The sequence below is a fragment of the Elgaria multicarinata genome, chromosome 3 (assembly GCF_023053635.1).
Source record: "Elgaria multicarinata webbii isolate HBS135686 ecotype San Diego chromosome 3, rElgMul1.1.pri, whole genome shotgun sequence".
NCBI lineage: Eukaryota > Metazoa > Chordata > Lepidosauria > Squamata > Anguidae > Elgaria > Elgaria multicarinata.
The window spans coordinates 159,552,897-159,568,985 of record NC_086173.1 but is presented as its reverse complement, the minus strand read 5'-3'; the positions used below and the strand labels follow the sequence as shown (position 1 = coordinate 159,568,985).

The window sequence follows — 16,089 nt, the reverse complement described above, 5'->3', positions numbered from 1 at the left end:
ACAATACAAACATTTATATGGTTTGATTCCTGTGTGGATTCTTTTGTGTATACGAAGTTCAGATTTTTCAGTAAAACATTTTCCACAGTCGAAGCATTTGAAGGGATGGTCACCTAAATGGATTCTCTGATGGGTTAGAAGTTGTGATTCTTTTGCAAAATGCTTCTCTCCTGTGTGGACTCTCTGATGCACTGTAAGGCTATCCTTCCTGGAAAAGCATTTCCCACAGTCCAAGCATTTATGGGGTTTCTCACCAGTATGGATTCTTTGGTGTCCCTTAAGACTTGATTGATGACCAAACGATTTTCCACAATCCAAACATTTATATGGTTTCTCTCCTCTGTGCACTCTCTTATGACTAGTAAGGTGTGGCATGGCAAGAAAAGATTTTCCACACTCCTCACATTCATACAGCTTCACTCCTGTATGTATTCTCTGGTGTAGAGTAAGGTATGATTTGGTGGCCAAACATTTCCCACACTCCAAACACTTGTATGGCTTTTCTCCTGTGTGGACTCTCTGGTGACTCTGAAGGTGTTGCTTCTGGTGAAAGCACTTCCTGCACTCAACACATTCGTAGGGCCTCTCTCCAGTATGGATTCTTTGATGAATTTGAAGATGTGATGGTACACCAAAACCTTTCCCACACTCCATGCATGTATAGGGCCGATCTCCATTGTGCACCCTCTCATGTGCCTTAAGGTCTGAAAGGCCTCCAAAACATTTCCCACATTCCCTGCATTCATAGGGTTTCTCTACCGTGTGGATTCTCCGATGTCGCAAAAGGTGTGCTTTCTCGGAGAAACATTTCCCACACTCTAAACACTTGTGGGGCTTTTCTCCTCTATGGGTTTTCTGATGGCTCACAAGTCCTGAACGCTGCCGAAAACTTTTCCCACACTCTAAGCATTTGTAGGCTTTCACTCCCGTGTGAACTTTCCTGTGGACCCAAAGACTTGAATTTTGAGCAAAACATTTCCCACACTCCCAGCATTTATAAGGTTTCTCTCCTGTGTGAAGTCTCTGGTGAATCACAAGGCTTGCCTTTGCAGCAAACGATTTGCCACATTCTAAACACTGATGAGGCCTTTCTCCAGTATGGGTTCGCTGATGTCTCATAAGTTGTTGACTCTGGGAAAAGCATTTCCCGCACTCTCTGCATTTGTAGGGTTTCTCTCCCGCGTGGACTCTCTGGTGTACATGAAGCTCAACAAATGATTTGCCACACTCTAAGTGTTTACTTGCTCTTCTTCTAGTATGGGATCCTTGATGGCTCCCAGGTCCTGGATTTTCACCTAAACATTTGTTTTACAAACAAATTAAGCTTTGTTAATTTCAATAATAAATTGTTGAATAATAAGCAAGTAACTCTTAAATGCCTCTATCAATATAGGTTCTCTCATACATAATACACCAAAATCTCTCTCTCTCAAACAATGCTTGCACAATCACCACAGACTTCTCTCTCACTCTGTGATCTAAACCCAATCTCATCTTGTCCCTCTCCCATTGTAGCTTAATTTTAACCCATCTCACACCAAATCCCGGACTTTCTCATCTTATGTCTCACCGGTCCGCCTCACAGCACAACACCTGGTTTATACAGCACACACACACTTCACCAACTCCTCCTCACTCTCTCAGCCAATCCGCTCACATATGCAAGTCCACCATTCTCACCCTAGAGATACTTAACAAACCATAGATCTATGAGAAGAATACACAGTTATGAACATAAACTCAGTATGTACAGACATGTACGTCTCCTTCCTCTCTCTCTATCAAATTCTCCTTGAGGCCGGGACCTTCCTCTTGTACTGTGTAACACAGGGGTAAGCAGCTCTTTTGAGGCCATGGGCGCATCTGGCAAGTGGAGAAAGCAGCACCGCAAAATGGCTCCCGTGGGAGGTGTGGTGCGCGGTCTCCCTGCCTACGTGCCCTGCGTACAGGCACTTTTCAGCCAGAAGTCTCCCTTTGAATCCAACAAATAACTCTTGATTCACCAGACTCTTTTAACGGAACAATAGGGAATAACATTTTACAGTGCACAGGAAATAAAGGTGAGGCCTGGTAAAAACGGTGTGTGGTCTGCCAGGCGCTCTGGGCCTCCTGCCCCTTTGCTGACTAGGCTGAAAAGGAGAAAGATTTCCGCCCAAAGGAAAGTCCCTGCGAGTCAGTTCCAGACTGCTAGGTTCCAGCTACAGCAAGCCTGGCTAGCACGTCCCTGATCTCAATACCCCTGGCAATAAACATACACATTTCTGAGACTTTAAAGAGCTGGGAGCCACACGTGTGGGAAAGGACAAGTCAGGGGCTCAAAAGACTGAGAACCAGGCAGAGGGGAGGTCTGAGCCATGACAAACTCAACAACCCCTTTGAACCCTCGCTTCCCAGCCAAAGCCGATCTCACAGCTGCCGGAAAAAAGGGAGGAGCTAGCCCCCTTGGCAGGCACCACGAAATGTGGCCACGTTCCCTACCCCGGGGGAAGGTGTCATTCTCATGGATGGTCTAGGAAGGCCCATAACATGTAACGTGATCAGAAATAGTCCTGAAGACAGTGCAAGGAGGGAGATCCATCTTTAGAGAAGAACTGAATGTTCTTTTAGGAATTTCATCCTTCGTGCTCATTACAGAGATGGTCAAGAGGGAAGGACCTTTTGAACGGGAGGTCTGAACTGGTGGGAAGGAATGACTCAACAGGATAAGGACATAAGAGGAGCCCAAATGTCTATCTAGTCCAAAAAGGATCGGAAGGAAGATCCCCACTGATAAGGGGTTGAATTAGTGGGAGGAGGGTCTTCAGATGAGAGGAAGCGTCCTTCGCACAATACGACACTTCCTGCCCTTCGGAATAGGATGGCCGAGAACATCACTTGCCACTTTTCAGCCAGAGCGGAAAGAACCCCAATGGATTCCTTGGCAAACCACAATCTCTTTACCTGAGCTGCCGTCTGGCTCATCGGCCTCCGCTCCGTCCGAGGCCTGAAGACTGGGCAGCTGTGGCTCTTCCTCTCGCTCTCGCTGGGGGACGAGGTCAGGCTTGGGGTCTGGCGATGCCATCTGGGAAAGAGGAGAGAACATCAGAAGAGCCCTGCTGGATCATCGCTCTGTTCACACAGTGGCCAACCGGCTGTCGGCCAGGGACCCACAAATGAGGACATGGTGCAACAGCACCCTCCCACCCATGTTCCCCAGCAACTGGGGCATATAGGCTTACTGCCTCAGATACTGGAGGTGGCACAGAGCCATCTGGACTAGTAGCCATTCATAGCCTCCTCCAGGAATTTATCCAGCCTCCTTTTAAAGCCGTCCATATTGGCAGCCATCACTACATCATGAGGAAGTCAATCCCATAACTTCCCTCTGCGCTATGTGAAGAAGTCCCTCCTTTGATCTGTCCTGGATCTCCCACCAATCAGCTTCATGGGATGAGCCCAGGAAGCACACAGATAAACTCCCTGACCTTCCCTGCCCCCCCCCCCCCCCGCTTTACAACTGCTTCTACCCAAATTAAGAAACAAAGCAAGGGGCAGTTTCCCATTTTGAGACCCCTTATAGCAGAGCAGCGCCATGACTCCAGGGCTAGAGTGGGAGTCTGGGGATCCCTGGACTGTGGAGCCCTGGCCTTGCACCCCAAACTCCAGCGCTAGCAGCCCCATTGCATGGGGCAGCTTTAGTGTGAGAGGCACCGCTGTTTTTCTTTCAGACCTCTTAACAGCCCGCCCACCTAGACATGCAGAGTGCTCGCCCCCCCCCTCCACGATTATTTTTTCTGGTGTTGCCACTGGGCTACATGTGGAGGGTCGTTTGGGGGACTATGGTCGCTATCAGTAAATGGGGGGTGGGTTCAGAAGCACTTGGGGGATGCTGCCATTCGGGCTGTTTATCCTCTGAAGAAGAAGGAAAAGAGGAAGAGGAGGAAGAAGACGACGACGAAGAGGAGGAGGAGCAGGAGGAAGACGAGGAGGAGGAGGAGGAGGAGAAGGAGGAAAGGGAAGAAGAAGAAGAGGAGGAGGAGAAGGAGGAGGAGGGGGAGGGGGAAGAAGAAGAAGAGGAGCAGGAGGAGGAGGAAGAGGAAGAAGAAAACTAGGAGGAGGAGGAGGAGGAGGAAGGGGAAGAAGAAGAAGAAGAAGAAGAGGAGGAGGAGGAGGAGGGGGAGGGGGAAGAGGAAGAAGAAGAGCAGGAGGAGGAGGAGGAAAAGGAAGAAGAGCAGAAGGAAGGGGAAGAAGAAGACGAGGAGGAGGAAGAAGAGGAAGAGGAGGAAGAAGAAGAGCTTCCAGGACCGATTCAGAAGCGGGGCTCCTGGGGAAACGTCTCTTCCTGCCCCCCACCCCCCCACACACACCCTGCTTCCCCACGACGCCCCATGCAAAGCAAAGCAAAACGAGGCAGGGCTGCTGCGCGCCAGGCGGAAGAGCCTCTCCCGCCATTAGCAGGCGCACAGGGCGAGCTTCTCCCGCCCGCCCCCATTTCCCCCCCTTCATCCTCACCAGCAGTCACCAGGCGCAGGGGTCAGTCGCCCCTTCGCCTTCCAAAGGGCAGCAGCGCAGCCGAGCAAAAGCCCCCCCGTCTCTGTCCAGGGACCCCCAAGAAGCCCCCCCCCTTTCCCTGCACCAGTCAGCCCCAAACCTGACTTCCGCATCTCATGTAAGAGAAGGCAACGTGGTCGATCTTGGCCCGCCGCAGCGAGGAAACCCCCTGGGGACTCAAAGGATGCTGGGAGATGTAGTCTGCAGGGTTCCTCAACCCATGGGGCGGGGTGCCCTTATTCCAGCCTGCCCCAACCTGGCGCCCTCCAGATGTACTGGGCTACAATTCCCATCATCCCCCAGCCAGGCTGCCCTATTCCATGAATGCTGACTCATGAGATATTTATTTCTAACATATTTATTTCATGCATTTCTAATAAAAATAAAAAATGAGTTGGAAGGGGCCTACAAGGCCATCGAGTCCAACCCCCTGCTCAATGCAGGAATCCACCCTAAAGCATCCCTGACAGATAGTTGTCCAGCTGCCTCTTGAAGGCCTCTAGTGTGGGAGAGCCCACAACCTCCCTAGGTAACTGATTCCACCGTTGCACTGCTCTAACAGTTAGGAAGTTTTTCCTGATGTCCAGCGGAATCTGGCTTCCTTTAACTTGAGCCCGTTATTCCGTGTCCTGCACTCTGGGAGGATCGAGAAGAGATCCTGGTCCTCCTCTGTGTGACAGCCTTTTAAGTATTTGAAGAGTGCTATCATGTCTCCCCTCAATCTTCTCTTCTCCAGGCTAAACATGCCCAGTTCTTTCAGTCTCTCTTCATAGGGCTTTGTTTCTAAACCTCTGATCATCCTGGTTGCCCTCTTCTGAACACGCTCCAGCTTGTCTGCGTCCTTCTTGAATTGTGGAGCCCAGAACTGGACGCAATACTCTAGATGAGGCCTAACCAGGGCCGAATAGAGAGGAACCGGTACCTCATGTGATTTGGAAGCTATACTTCTATTAATGCAGCCCAAAATAGCATTTGCCTTTCTTGCAGCCATATCGCACTGTTGACTCATATTCAGCTTGTGATCTACAACAATTCCAAGATCCTTCTCGTTTGTAGTATTACTGAGCCAAGTGTCCCCCATCTTGTAACTGTGCATTTGGTTTCTATTCCCTAAATGTAGAACTTGGCATTTATCCCTATTAAATTTCATTCTGTTGTTTTCAGCCCAGCACTCCAGCCTATCAAGATCACTTTGAAGTTTGTTTCTGTCTTCCAGGGTATTAGCTATCCCACCCAATTTTGTGTCATCTGCAAATTTGATCAGCGTTCCCTGCACCTCCTTGTCCAAATCATTAATAAAAATGTTGAAGAGCACTGGGCCCAGGACTGAGCCCTGCGGCACCCCACTCGTTGCCTCTCCCCAGTTTGAGAAGGTTCCATTGATAAGTACTCTTTGAGTCCGATTCTGTAGCCAACTGTGGATCCACCTAATAGTTGTTCCATCTAGCCCGCTTTTAGCTAGTTTGTTAATCAGAATGTCATGTGGTACTTTGTCAAAAGCTTTGCTGAAGTCAAGATATATGACGTCCACAGCATCCCCCAGCCAGGCTGCCCTATTCCATGAATGCTGACTCATGGGATATTTATTTCTAACATATTTATTTCATGCATTTCTAATAAAAATAAAAAAACAATCAAAAATCTTTTTCCTTTCTTAATTCCTGTTAGTAGTAAACCAAAACCGAAGCCACCTATAACGACGCTTGGTGTACGCTTTATTTGAGATACAGGTATGGGTAGTTAACTTGTAACGATATAAATAAGAATAAAAGCTGGAAGCTGGAAGAGGTCAGCTGGACATTTTTATTTATAACATCCTTTATCATTTTGAAGGTAAAAATAATGGATAATCCAAAATAAAAGGTTACAAAAAGACAGGAACACCTACAAAACAAAGCAAGTAAAACCAGCGATAGTTCAGCTATGTTGCATAGAATGGGGCATTTGTGAACTTTGGCTTGGGCAACCTGTAGCACACAGGGGCTGAGAGAGCAAGGTTTTGCGCAATTTCGTCCTCAGTGTTCATCATACCTGCACCAGGCCTCATAAATCCCCTGGGTGGCCCTGCAACGCTGACTGCATGGGGCAGATAGGGGGGCACCAAAGACACTCTTTGACCAAGGCACTATTCAACTTAAGGCCGGCCCTGTGAGGAATCATAGAATAGTGGAGTTCGAAGCCACCACAAGGTCATCTAGTACAACCCTCTGCAATGTGCAGGAAGACCACTTATGAGCGGTGGCTATCCAGCCTCTTCCTTAAAACCTCCAGAAATGAAGGGTTGTTCAGATTGTACCATCAGGCAGTTTTTCCTAATATTTAATCATAATCCAGATAGCTGTAACTTATGCCCATTATTTCAAGTCCAAAGTTTTGTGGCCGTGGAAAATAGTTCTTGACCATCTTCCCTGTTGCACCGTTTCATGTACCTGAACACTGCTAGTAGACCTCCCCTCAGTCTTTTTTTCTACAGACTGAACATCCCCAATTGTTAACCCTGAGATATGAAGAGCAGATGAACTTAACCCCCTAACTAATATAAATTCTGTGGTGCTTCAGTTGGGAACTTTTCAGAAAAGAAAAGAAAAACGCAAAAACTGTAAGCATTTATACGGTTACTTCTCTGTGTGAGGGAAATGTTTTGCTGAGTGCTTAAGACTTGCCTATGCTTTCCCCCCTCTATGGATTCTATGCAGATATTTACAAAGCTTTGATTTCTGGGGAAAATATTTTCCACCCTCCGGGCATTTATAGGTTCTACCTCCCTTGTGGATTCTCAGGTGTGTCATTAGGCCTGTTTTCCCCCACCCAAAAAGCATTTATGGATTTCCCTCTCTTTTTCTGGATTTTGGGGTGTCTCCCAAGGTCTGATTGATGACCAAACACTTTTCCACATTCCCAACATTTGTACGGTTCCCCTCCTGTGTGGATTATGTTTATTAAAGTTTGATTTCTCAACAACGCATTTCCCACACTCTACATATTCATATGTCCTCACTCTTGTACGGAAGCTGTGGGGTGTCACAAGAATTGTCTCAAGACTAAAACATTCCCCACACTTCCAACATTTATTTATTAATTGTATTTATATACTGCCCCATAGCCAAAGCTCTCTCAGCAGTTTACAAAAGTTAAAAACAGTGAGCATTAAAAAGTTTACAAAATTTAAAATTTATTCCATGTAGACCCTCTGATGTATTTGAAAACATTTCCCAAATTCCAAACATTGATGTGCTTTTTCCCCTGTGTGGACTCGCTAGTGCATTTGCAGGTGTCCTTTCTCTGGAAAATGTTTGCCACAGACAAAGCATTTATATGGTCTCTCCCCTATGTGGACTCTCTCGTATATTCAAAGAGCTCAGTTTTCGGGGAAAAGGTGCCCCACATTCTACGCATTGGTATCGGTTTTCTTGTCTTTGCATTCTTTGTGATTTGCCAGCAAAACATTTTTCACACTCAACACACTTGTAAGGTTTCTTTCACATTTCTATGCTTTCTTGCCACCATGAGCTCTCTTCTGGTGTCTAGTAAGCTGTGATCGCTGAGAAAAACGTTTTGCACATTCCAAGCACTTATAGGGTCTTTCTCCTGTGTGGACCCTCTGATGGGTTACAAGAGTGTTCTTCTGAGCAAAAGACTTGCCACACTCCAAACATGTGTGTGGTTTCTCTCCTGTGTGGGTTCTCAGATGACTAAAAAAATGTGATTTTTGAGAAAAACATTTCCCACACTCCAAGCATTTATGGGGTTTTTCTCCTGTGTGGATTCTATGGTGTGTAACAAGCATTGAACTTTGAGAAAAACATTTCCCGCACTCCAAACATTTATAAGGCTTCTCTCCTGTGTGGACTCTCTGGTGCAGTGTAAGGGTATCTTTCCGGGAAAAACATATCCCACACTCCAAGCATTCATGAGGTCTCACTTTTTTGTGGATTCTTCTGTGACTCTTAAGTTCTGATTGATGAGCAAACAATTTCCCACACTCCAAGCATTTATATTGTTTCTCTCCTGTGTGGACTCTGCGATGTTTAGCAAGGTTCGGTTTCTCTACAAAACATTTCCCACACTCCATGCATTTGTATGTCCTCTTTCCTGTATGGGCAGACCGGTGTGTCACAAGGGCTGCCTCATCACTAAAACACTCCTCACACTCCCAACATTTATATACTTTCTCTTCTAGGTGGAGTCTCTGGTGTTTTTGAAGGTTTCCCATCTGTGAAAAACAATGCCCACACTCCAAACATTTATATGGTTTGATTCCTGTGTGGATTCTTTCGTGTATACGAAGTCCAGATTTTTCAGTAAAACATTTTCCACAGTCGAAACATTTATATGGTTTGATTCCTGTGTGGATTCTTTCATGTGTACGAAGTCTAGATTTTTCAGTAAAACATTTTCCACAGTCAAAGCATTTGAAGGGTTTGTCTCTTATATGTGAAAAGGGTTTCTCTCCTTTGTGAATACTTTGGTGTCTGAGGAGATTTGATTTCCATGGAAATGATTTCCCACAATCCAAGCATTTATGGGTTTTTTCTCCTGTCTGGATTTTCTGATGGGATAGAAGTTGTGATTCTTTAGCAAAGCATTCCTCATACTCTGTGCATTCATTGGATTTCTTCTGTGTGTGGACTCTCTGATGCACTGTAAGGATATCTTTCCTGGAAAAGCATTTCCCGCACTCCAAACATTTATAAGGCTTCTCTCCTGTGTGGACTCTCTGGTGCACTGTAAGGCCATCTTTCCTGGAAAAGCATTTCCCACAGTCCAAGCATTCATGGGGTTTCTCTCCTGTATGGATTCTTTGGTGTCCCTTAAGGCTTGATTGATGACGAAACAGTATTCCACAATCCAAACATTTATATGGTTTCTCTCCTCTGTGCACTCTCTTATGCGCAGTAAGGCTTGACGTGGTAAGAAAAGATTTTCCACACTCCTCACATTCATACGGCCTCACCCCTGTATGTATTCTATTGTGTACATCACGATCTGACTTGCCAGCAAAACATTTCCCACATTCCAAACATCTGTATGGCTTTTCTCCCGTGTGGCCTCTCTGGTGTCTCTGAAGGTGTTGCTTCTGGCGAAAGCATCTCCCGCACTCAACACATTTGTAGGGTCTCTCCCCTGTATGGGTTCTCTGATGGATTGAGAGATCGGATTGTCCCGTAAAAGATTTCCCACATTCCAGGCATTTATATGGCCTGTCTTCACTGTGCACTCTCTGATGCAGCACAAGCAGTGAATGGTCACCAAAACATTTCCCACATTCCCTGCATTCATAGGGTTTCTCTACCGTGTGGATTCTCCGATGTCGCAAAAGGTGTGCTTTCTCGGAGAAACATTTCCCACACTCTAAACACTTGTGGGGCTTTTCTCCTTTATGGGTTTTCTGATGCATCACAAGTCCTGAACGCTGCCGAAAACATTTCCCACACTCTAAGCATTTGTAGGCTTTCACTCCCATGTGAACTTTCCTGTGGACCCAAAGATTTGCATTTTGAGCAAAACATTTCCCACACTCCCAGCATTTATAAGGTTTCTCTCCTGTGTGAAGTCTCTGGTGAATCACAAGGCTTGCCTTTGCAGCAAACGATTTGCCACATTCTAAACACTGATGAGGCCTTTCTCCAGTATGGGTTCGCTGATGGGTCATAAGTTGTTGACTCTGGGAAAAGCATTTCCCGCACTCTTTGCATTTGTAGGGTTTCTCTCCCGCGTGGACTCTCTGGTGTACATGAAGCTCAACAAATGATTTGCCACACTCTAAGCGTTTACTTGCTCTTCTTCTAGTATGGGATCCTCGATGGCTCACAGGTCCTGGATTTTCACCTAAACATTTGTTTTACAAACAAATTAAGCTTTGTTAATTTCAATAATAAATTGTTGAATAATAAGCAAGTAACTCTTAAATGCCTCTATCAATATAGGTTCTTTCATACATAATACACCAAAATCTCTCTCTCTCAAACAATGCTTGCACAATCACCACAGACTTCTCTCTCACTCTCTGATCTAAACCCAATCTCATCTTGTCCCTCTCCCATTGTAGCTTAATTTTAACCCGTCTCACATCAAATCCCGGACTTTCTCATCTTATGTCTCCCCGGTCCGCCTCACACAGCACAACACCTGGTTTATACAGCACACACACACTTCACCAACTCCTCCTCACTCTCTCAGCCAATCCGCTCACATATGCAAGTCCACCATTCTCACCCTAGAGATACTTAACAAACCATAGATCTATGAGAAGAATACACAGTTATGAACGTAAACTCAGTAAGTACAGACATGTAACATCACAGGCATGGCCGAATGGTCAGGCGGAGGATACCCAGGGACCCCCAAAGGCCAGAATGGGACCTCAGCCATGAGGTTCTGTACTCAACGCCTTTAACAATGGCTGCCTGCCACTGTTGGCCTCCTGGGCCGATCTCTTCCCTTCCCTTCAAACTCCCCCTCACAACTTGCTTCTTCCATGAACACTTTGGCGGGAAACTTAGTCCATCTTCCACAACCGTAACCAGACCTTTGTACGTACAACTGAAATAAACACGTCTCCTTCCTCTCCCTCTATCAAATTCTCCTTCAGGCAGGGACCTTCCTCTTGTACTGTGTAACACAGGGGTAAGCAGCTCTTTTGAGGCCATGGGCGCATCTGGCAAGTGGAGAAAGCAGCACCGCAAAATGGCTCCCGTGGGAGGTGTGGTGCGCGGTCTCCCTGCCTACGTGCCCTGCGTACAGGCACTTTTCAGCCAGAAGTCTCCCTTTGAATCCAACAAATAACTCTTGATTCACCAGACTCTTTTAACAGAACAATAGGGAATAACATTTTACAGTGCACAGGAAATAAAAGTGAGGCCTGGTAAAAACGGTGTGTGGTCTGCCAGGCGCTCTGGGCCTCCTGCCTCTTTGCTGACTAGGCTGAAAAGGAGAAAGATTTCTGCCCAAAGGAAAGTCCCTGCGAGTCAGTTCCAGACTGCTAGGTTCCAGCTACAGCAAGGCTAGCAAGTCCCTGATCTCAATACCCATGGCAATAAACATACACATTTCTGAGACTTTAAAGAGCTGGGAGCCACACGTGTGGCAAAGGACAAGTCAGGTGCTCAAAAGACTGAGAACCAGGCAGAGGGGAGGTCTGAGCCATGACAAACTCAACAACCCCTTTGAACCCTCGTTTCTCAGCATCGGCCAAAGCCGATTTCACAGCTATCCCAGCTGCCAGAAAAAAGGCTTTGTGTTTCAAAATGTGGGAGGACTTAGCCCCCTTGGCAGGCACCATGAAATGTGTCCCCGTTCCCTACCCCGGGGGAAGGTGTCATCCACACTGATGGTCTAGGAAGGCCCATAACGTGTAACATGATCAGAAATAGTCCTGAAGACAGTGCAAGGAGGGAGATCCATCTTTAGAGAAGAAATGAATGTTCTTTTAGGAATTTCATCCTTCGTGCTCATTACAGAGATGGTCAAGAGGGAAGGACCTTTTGAACGGGAGGTCTGAACTGGTGGGAAGGAATGACTCAACAGGATAAGGACATAAGAGGAGCCCAAATGCCTATCTAGTCCAAAAAGGATCAGAAGGAAGATTCCAGCTGATAGGCTGTTAAATTAGTGGGAGGAGGGTCTTCAGATGAGAGGAAGTGTCCTTCGCACAATACGACACTTCCTGCCCTTCGGAATAGGATGGCCGAGAACGTCACTTGCCACTTTTCAGCCAGAGCGGAAAGAACCCCAGTGGATTCCTTGGCAAACCACAATCTCTTTACCTGAGCTGCCGTCTGGCTCATCGGCCTCCGCTCCTTCCGAGGCCTGAAGACTGGGCAGCTGTGGCTCTTCCTCTCGCTCTCGCTGGGGGACGAGGTCAGGCTTGGGGTCTGGCGATGCCATCTGCGAAAGAGGAGAGAACATCAGAAGAGCCCTGCTTATCAGTGAGAATAAAGGAGAATTATTTTAAAATTTTATGGAGGTGGTACCTAACCCCGATTAGATTGAATAAGATAAATGATCAGCATTCAGCAAATTGTTGGAGAGGTTGTGGGGAAAAAGGAACGTATTTACATATGTGGTGGCAATGCAAATATGTACAAAGATTATGGAAGATGGTGTTTTCAGAAATTGAAGAAGTAGTGGGAATGAAAATAGAACAAACACCAAAGATTGCATTGCTGTCACTATTTGAAGATATAAAGTGTGGAAAAGGAACTATAGAGCTGATATCGAGTTTGCTGGTTGCAGCGCGATTGATGGTAGCTAGGAACTGGAAGATTCAAGGGGAATATTCTATTGAAGAATGGTACAAAGAAGTATGGGATATAGCCATTAATGATAAATTGACATGTAATATTAAGTGGAGAAAAGGCGTAACTAAAATAAATGAGTTTGAAGGAATCTGGAAACAGTTCCTAATATTTGTGTTTACTAAGGGAAGTGGGAAACCGCCAGCAGAAGAAACGATCAGATTTTGGACTCAGGAATGATCCCGAGGTGGGGGGTGCACTTTTATGTTAAGAACGATTATGTTGGGGGGGGGAAAAAAAAAGAAGAGCCCTGCTGGATCATCGCTCTGTTCACACAGTGGCCAACCAGCTGTCGGCCAGGGACCCACAAATGAGGACATGGTGCAACAGCACCCTCCCACCCATGTTCCCCAGCAACTGGGGCATATAGGCTTACTGCCTCAGATCCTGGAGGTGGCACAGAGCCATCTGGACTAGTAGCCATTCATAGCCTCCTCCAGGAATTTATCCAGCCTCCTTTTAAAGCCGTCCATATTGGCAGCCATCTCTACATCATGAGGAAGTCAATCCCATAATTTCCCTGTGCGCTATGTGAAGAAGTCCCTCCTTTGATCTGTCCTGGATCTCCCACCAATCAGCTTCATGGGATGAGCCCAGGAAGCACACACATAAACTCCCTGACCTTCCCTGCCCCCCACCCCGCTTTACAACAGCTTCTGCCCAAATTAAGAAACAAAGCAAGGGGCAGTTTCCCATTTTGAGACCCCTTATAGCAGAGCAGCGCCATGACTCCAGGGCTAGAGTGGGAGTCTGGGGATCCCTGGACTGTGGAGCCCTGGCCTTGCACCCCAAACACCAGCGCTAGCAGTCCCATTGCATGGGGGAAAACAGGGGGACACGGGGGGGGGGGCAAGTATCCCCCCAAACAAGGCGCTGGCCACCCCAGTTGCTGGAAGGGTTCCTGGGTGTTTTGCCTCCCGTCTTTGCTTTCAGTTCCCCCAACAGTTGCTGCGTTCAAGTAAGTATGGTCTAGAATCCATTTTGCTTTGCTGTTATGCATGTCAGTCATGTTGTTTCTTTAAAGACTTATTTCAGAATATATGACTTATAGGATGGCAGCTTTAGTGTGAGACACACCGCTGTTTTTCTTTCAGACCTCTTAACAGCCCGCCCACCTAGACATGCAGAGTGCTCGCCCCCCCCCCCTCCACGATTATTTTTTCTGGTGTTGCCACTGGGCTACATGTGGAGGGTCGTTTGGGGGACTAAGGCCACTATTAGGAAATGGGGGGTGGGTTCAGAAGCACTTGGGGGATGCTCCCATTCAGGCTGTTTATCCTCAGAAGAAGAAGGAAAACTTTTCTTTTTCCTAAAGCTTTTAAAACTTGATTTTGTTCTGACTTTATACTGTTAGTTTTACCCTACCCAGTGCCTATTTACCCTACCCTGTGCCTGTTTGCATTCTCTTTCCCTCCTTATTGTTTACTACAACTTTATTAGATTGTAAGCCTATGCGGCAGGGTCTTGCTATTTACTGTTTTACTCTGTACAGCACCATGTACATTGATGGTGCTATATAAATAAATAAATAAATAATAACAAAGCACTTGGGGAATGCTGCCATTCAGGCTATTTATCAGAAGAAGTAGAAGAAGGAAAAGAGGAAGAGGAAGAGGAAGAGGAGGAGGATGGGGGGGGGGAGAAGACGACGAAGAAGAAGAAGAGCTTCCAGGACCGATTCAGAAGCGGGGCTCCTGGGGAAACGTCTCTTCCTGCCCCCCTACACCCGGCTTCCCCACGACGCCCCATGCAAAGCAAAGGAAAGCGAGGCAGGGCTGCTGCGCGCCAGGCGGAAGAGCCTCTCCCGCCATTAGCAGGCGCACAGGGCGAGCTTCTCCCGCCCGCCCCCATTTCCCCCCCTTCATCCTCACCAGCAGTCACCAGGCGCAGGGGTCAGTCGCCCCTTCGCCTTCCAAAGGGCAGCAGCGCAGCCGAGCAAAAGCCCCCCCGTCTCTGTCCAGGGACCCCCAAGAAGCCCCCCCCCTTTCCCTGCACCAGTCAGCCCCAAACCTGACTTCCGCATCTCATGTAAGAGAAGGCAACGTGGTCGATCTTGGCCCGCCGCAGCGAGGAAACCCCCTGGGGACTCAAAGGATTCTGGGAGATGTAGTTCCTCAGCCAGTGGAGCTTTGGGGGGGTGCCCTTATTCCAGCCTGCCCCAACCTGGCGCCCTCCAGATGTACAATTCCCATAATCCCCCAGCCAGGCTGCCCTATTCCTTGAATGTTGACTCATGAGAGATGCTGGCGTTTATGATGTGACCGTGCAACACCAGGGGCTCCCAAGACTTCAACTCCCATCAGCCCCAGCCTGCATGGCTCAGGGTCAGGGATGCTGAGAGTTGTAGTTGTGGCCCCTCCCCGATTATGGAACGATCTCCCCGACGAGGCTCGCCTGGTTCCAACATTGTTATCTCTTCAGCACCAGGTCAAGACTTTTCTCCCAGACATTTAACAGCATATGCGGAGTTTTTAACTGACCCGAGAATAGTTGTATTAAATAGGGTGACCCTATGAAAAGTAGGACAGGGCTCCTGTATTTTTGACAGTTGCCTAGAAAAGGGAATTTCAGCAGGTGTCATTTGTATATATGGAGAACCTGGTGAAATTCTCTCTTCATCACAACAGTTAATGCTGCAGGAGCCCTGCCCTCTTAAATCTGGTCACTCTAGTATAGCTCCTGCACCTTTAACTACTGTGATGAAGAGGGAATTTCACCAGGTTCCCCATATATACAAATGACACCTGCTGAAATTCCTTTTTCAATACAACTGTTAAAGAAACAGGAGCCATGTCGTCTTTTTCATAGGGTCACCCTATTTTAAATGGATATTGTTGTTTTTTATACTTTTGGTGGTTTTTAACTTTTGTATATCTGTTTTTAATATTCATTGTTTTTAACTTTTGTAAGCTACCCAGAGAGCTTTGGCTATGGTATATAAATGTAGGAAAGGAAAGGAACCTCTCGTGCAAGCACGGAGTCATTACTGACTCTTGGAGGGACGCCAGCTTTCGCTGACATTTTCTTGGGGGTGGTTTGCTGTTGCCTTCCCCTGCCGTTATTACCTTTCCCCCAGCTAACTGGGTAAATAGTTCAAAACATCTTCGGGGGCCCAAGGTTGGGGAAAGCGGATTGATGTGTTCCTGTTAATGAGGGTCCCCCAGAGGCGGACTGGATTTAAAGAGAGACTTCTGGCTGAAAAGTGCCTATACATCGGGTACATAGGCAGGGAGCCACACCTCCCACGGGAGCCATTTTGCGC

At 47.1% G+C, this 16,089-nt stretch overlaps 1 protein-coding gene across 1 annotated transcript in view; it reads right to left on the bottom strand.

Moving 5' to 3' along the window:
* The window catches only part of LOC134395658 (zinc finger protein OZF-like), a 29,061-nt gene extending 19,910 nt beyond the window's left edge, over positions 1 to 9,151 (bottom strand). The window contains exon 1 of the mRNA XM_063121821.1: positions 9,126 to 9,151. Coding sequence (XP_062977891.1) covers positions 9,126 to 9,138 — 13 coding nt within the window. The 5' untranslated portion in view covers positions 9,139 to 9,151. The remainder of the gene's footprint in view (positions 1 to 9,125) is intronic.
* Between the last annotated feature and the right edge of the window lie 6,938 nt (positions 9,152 to 16,089).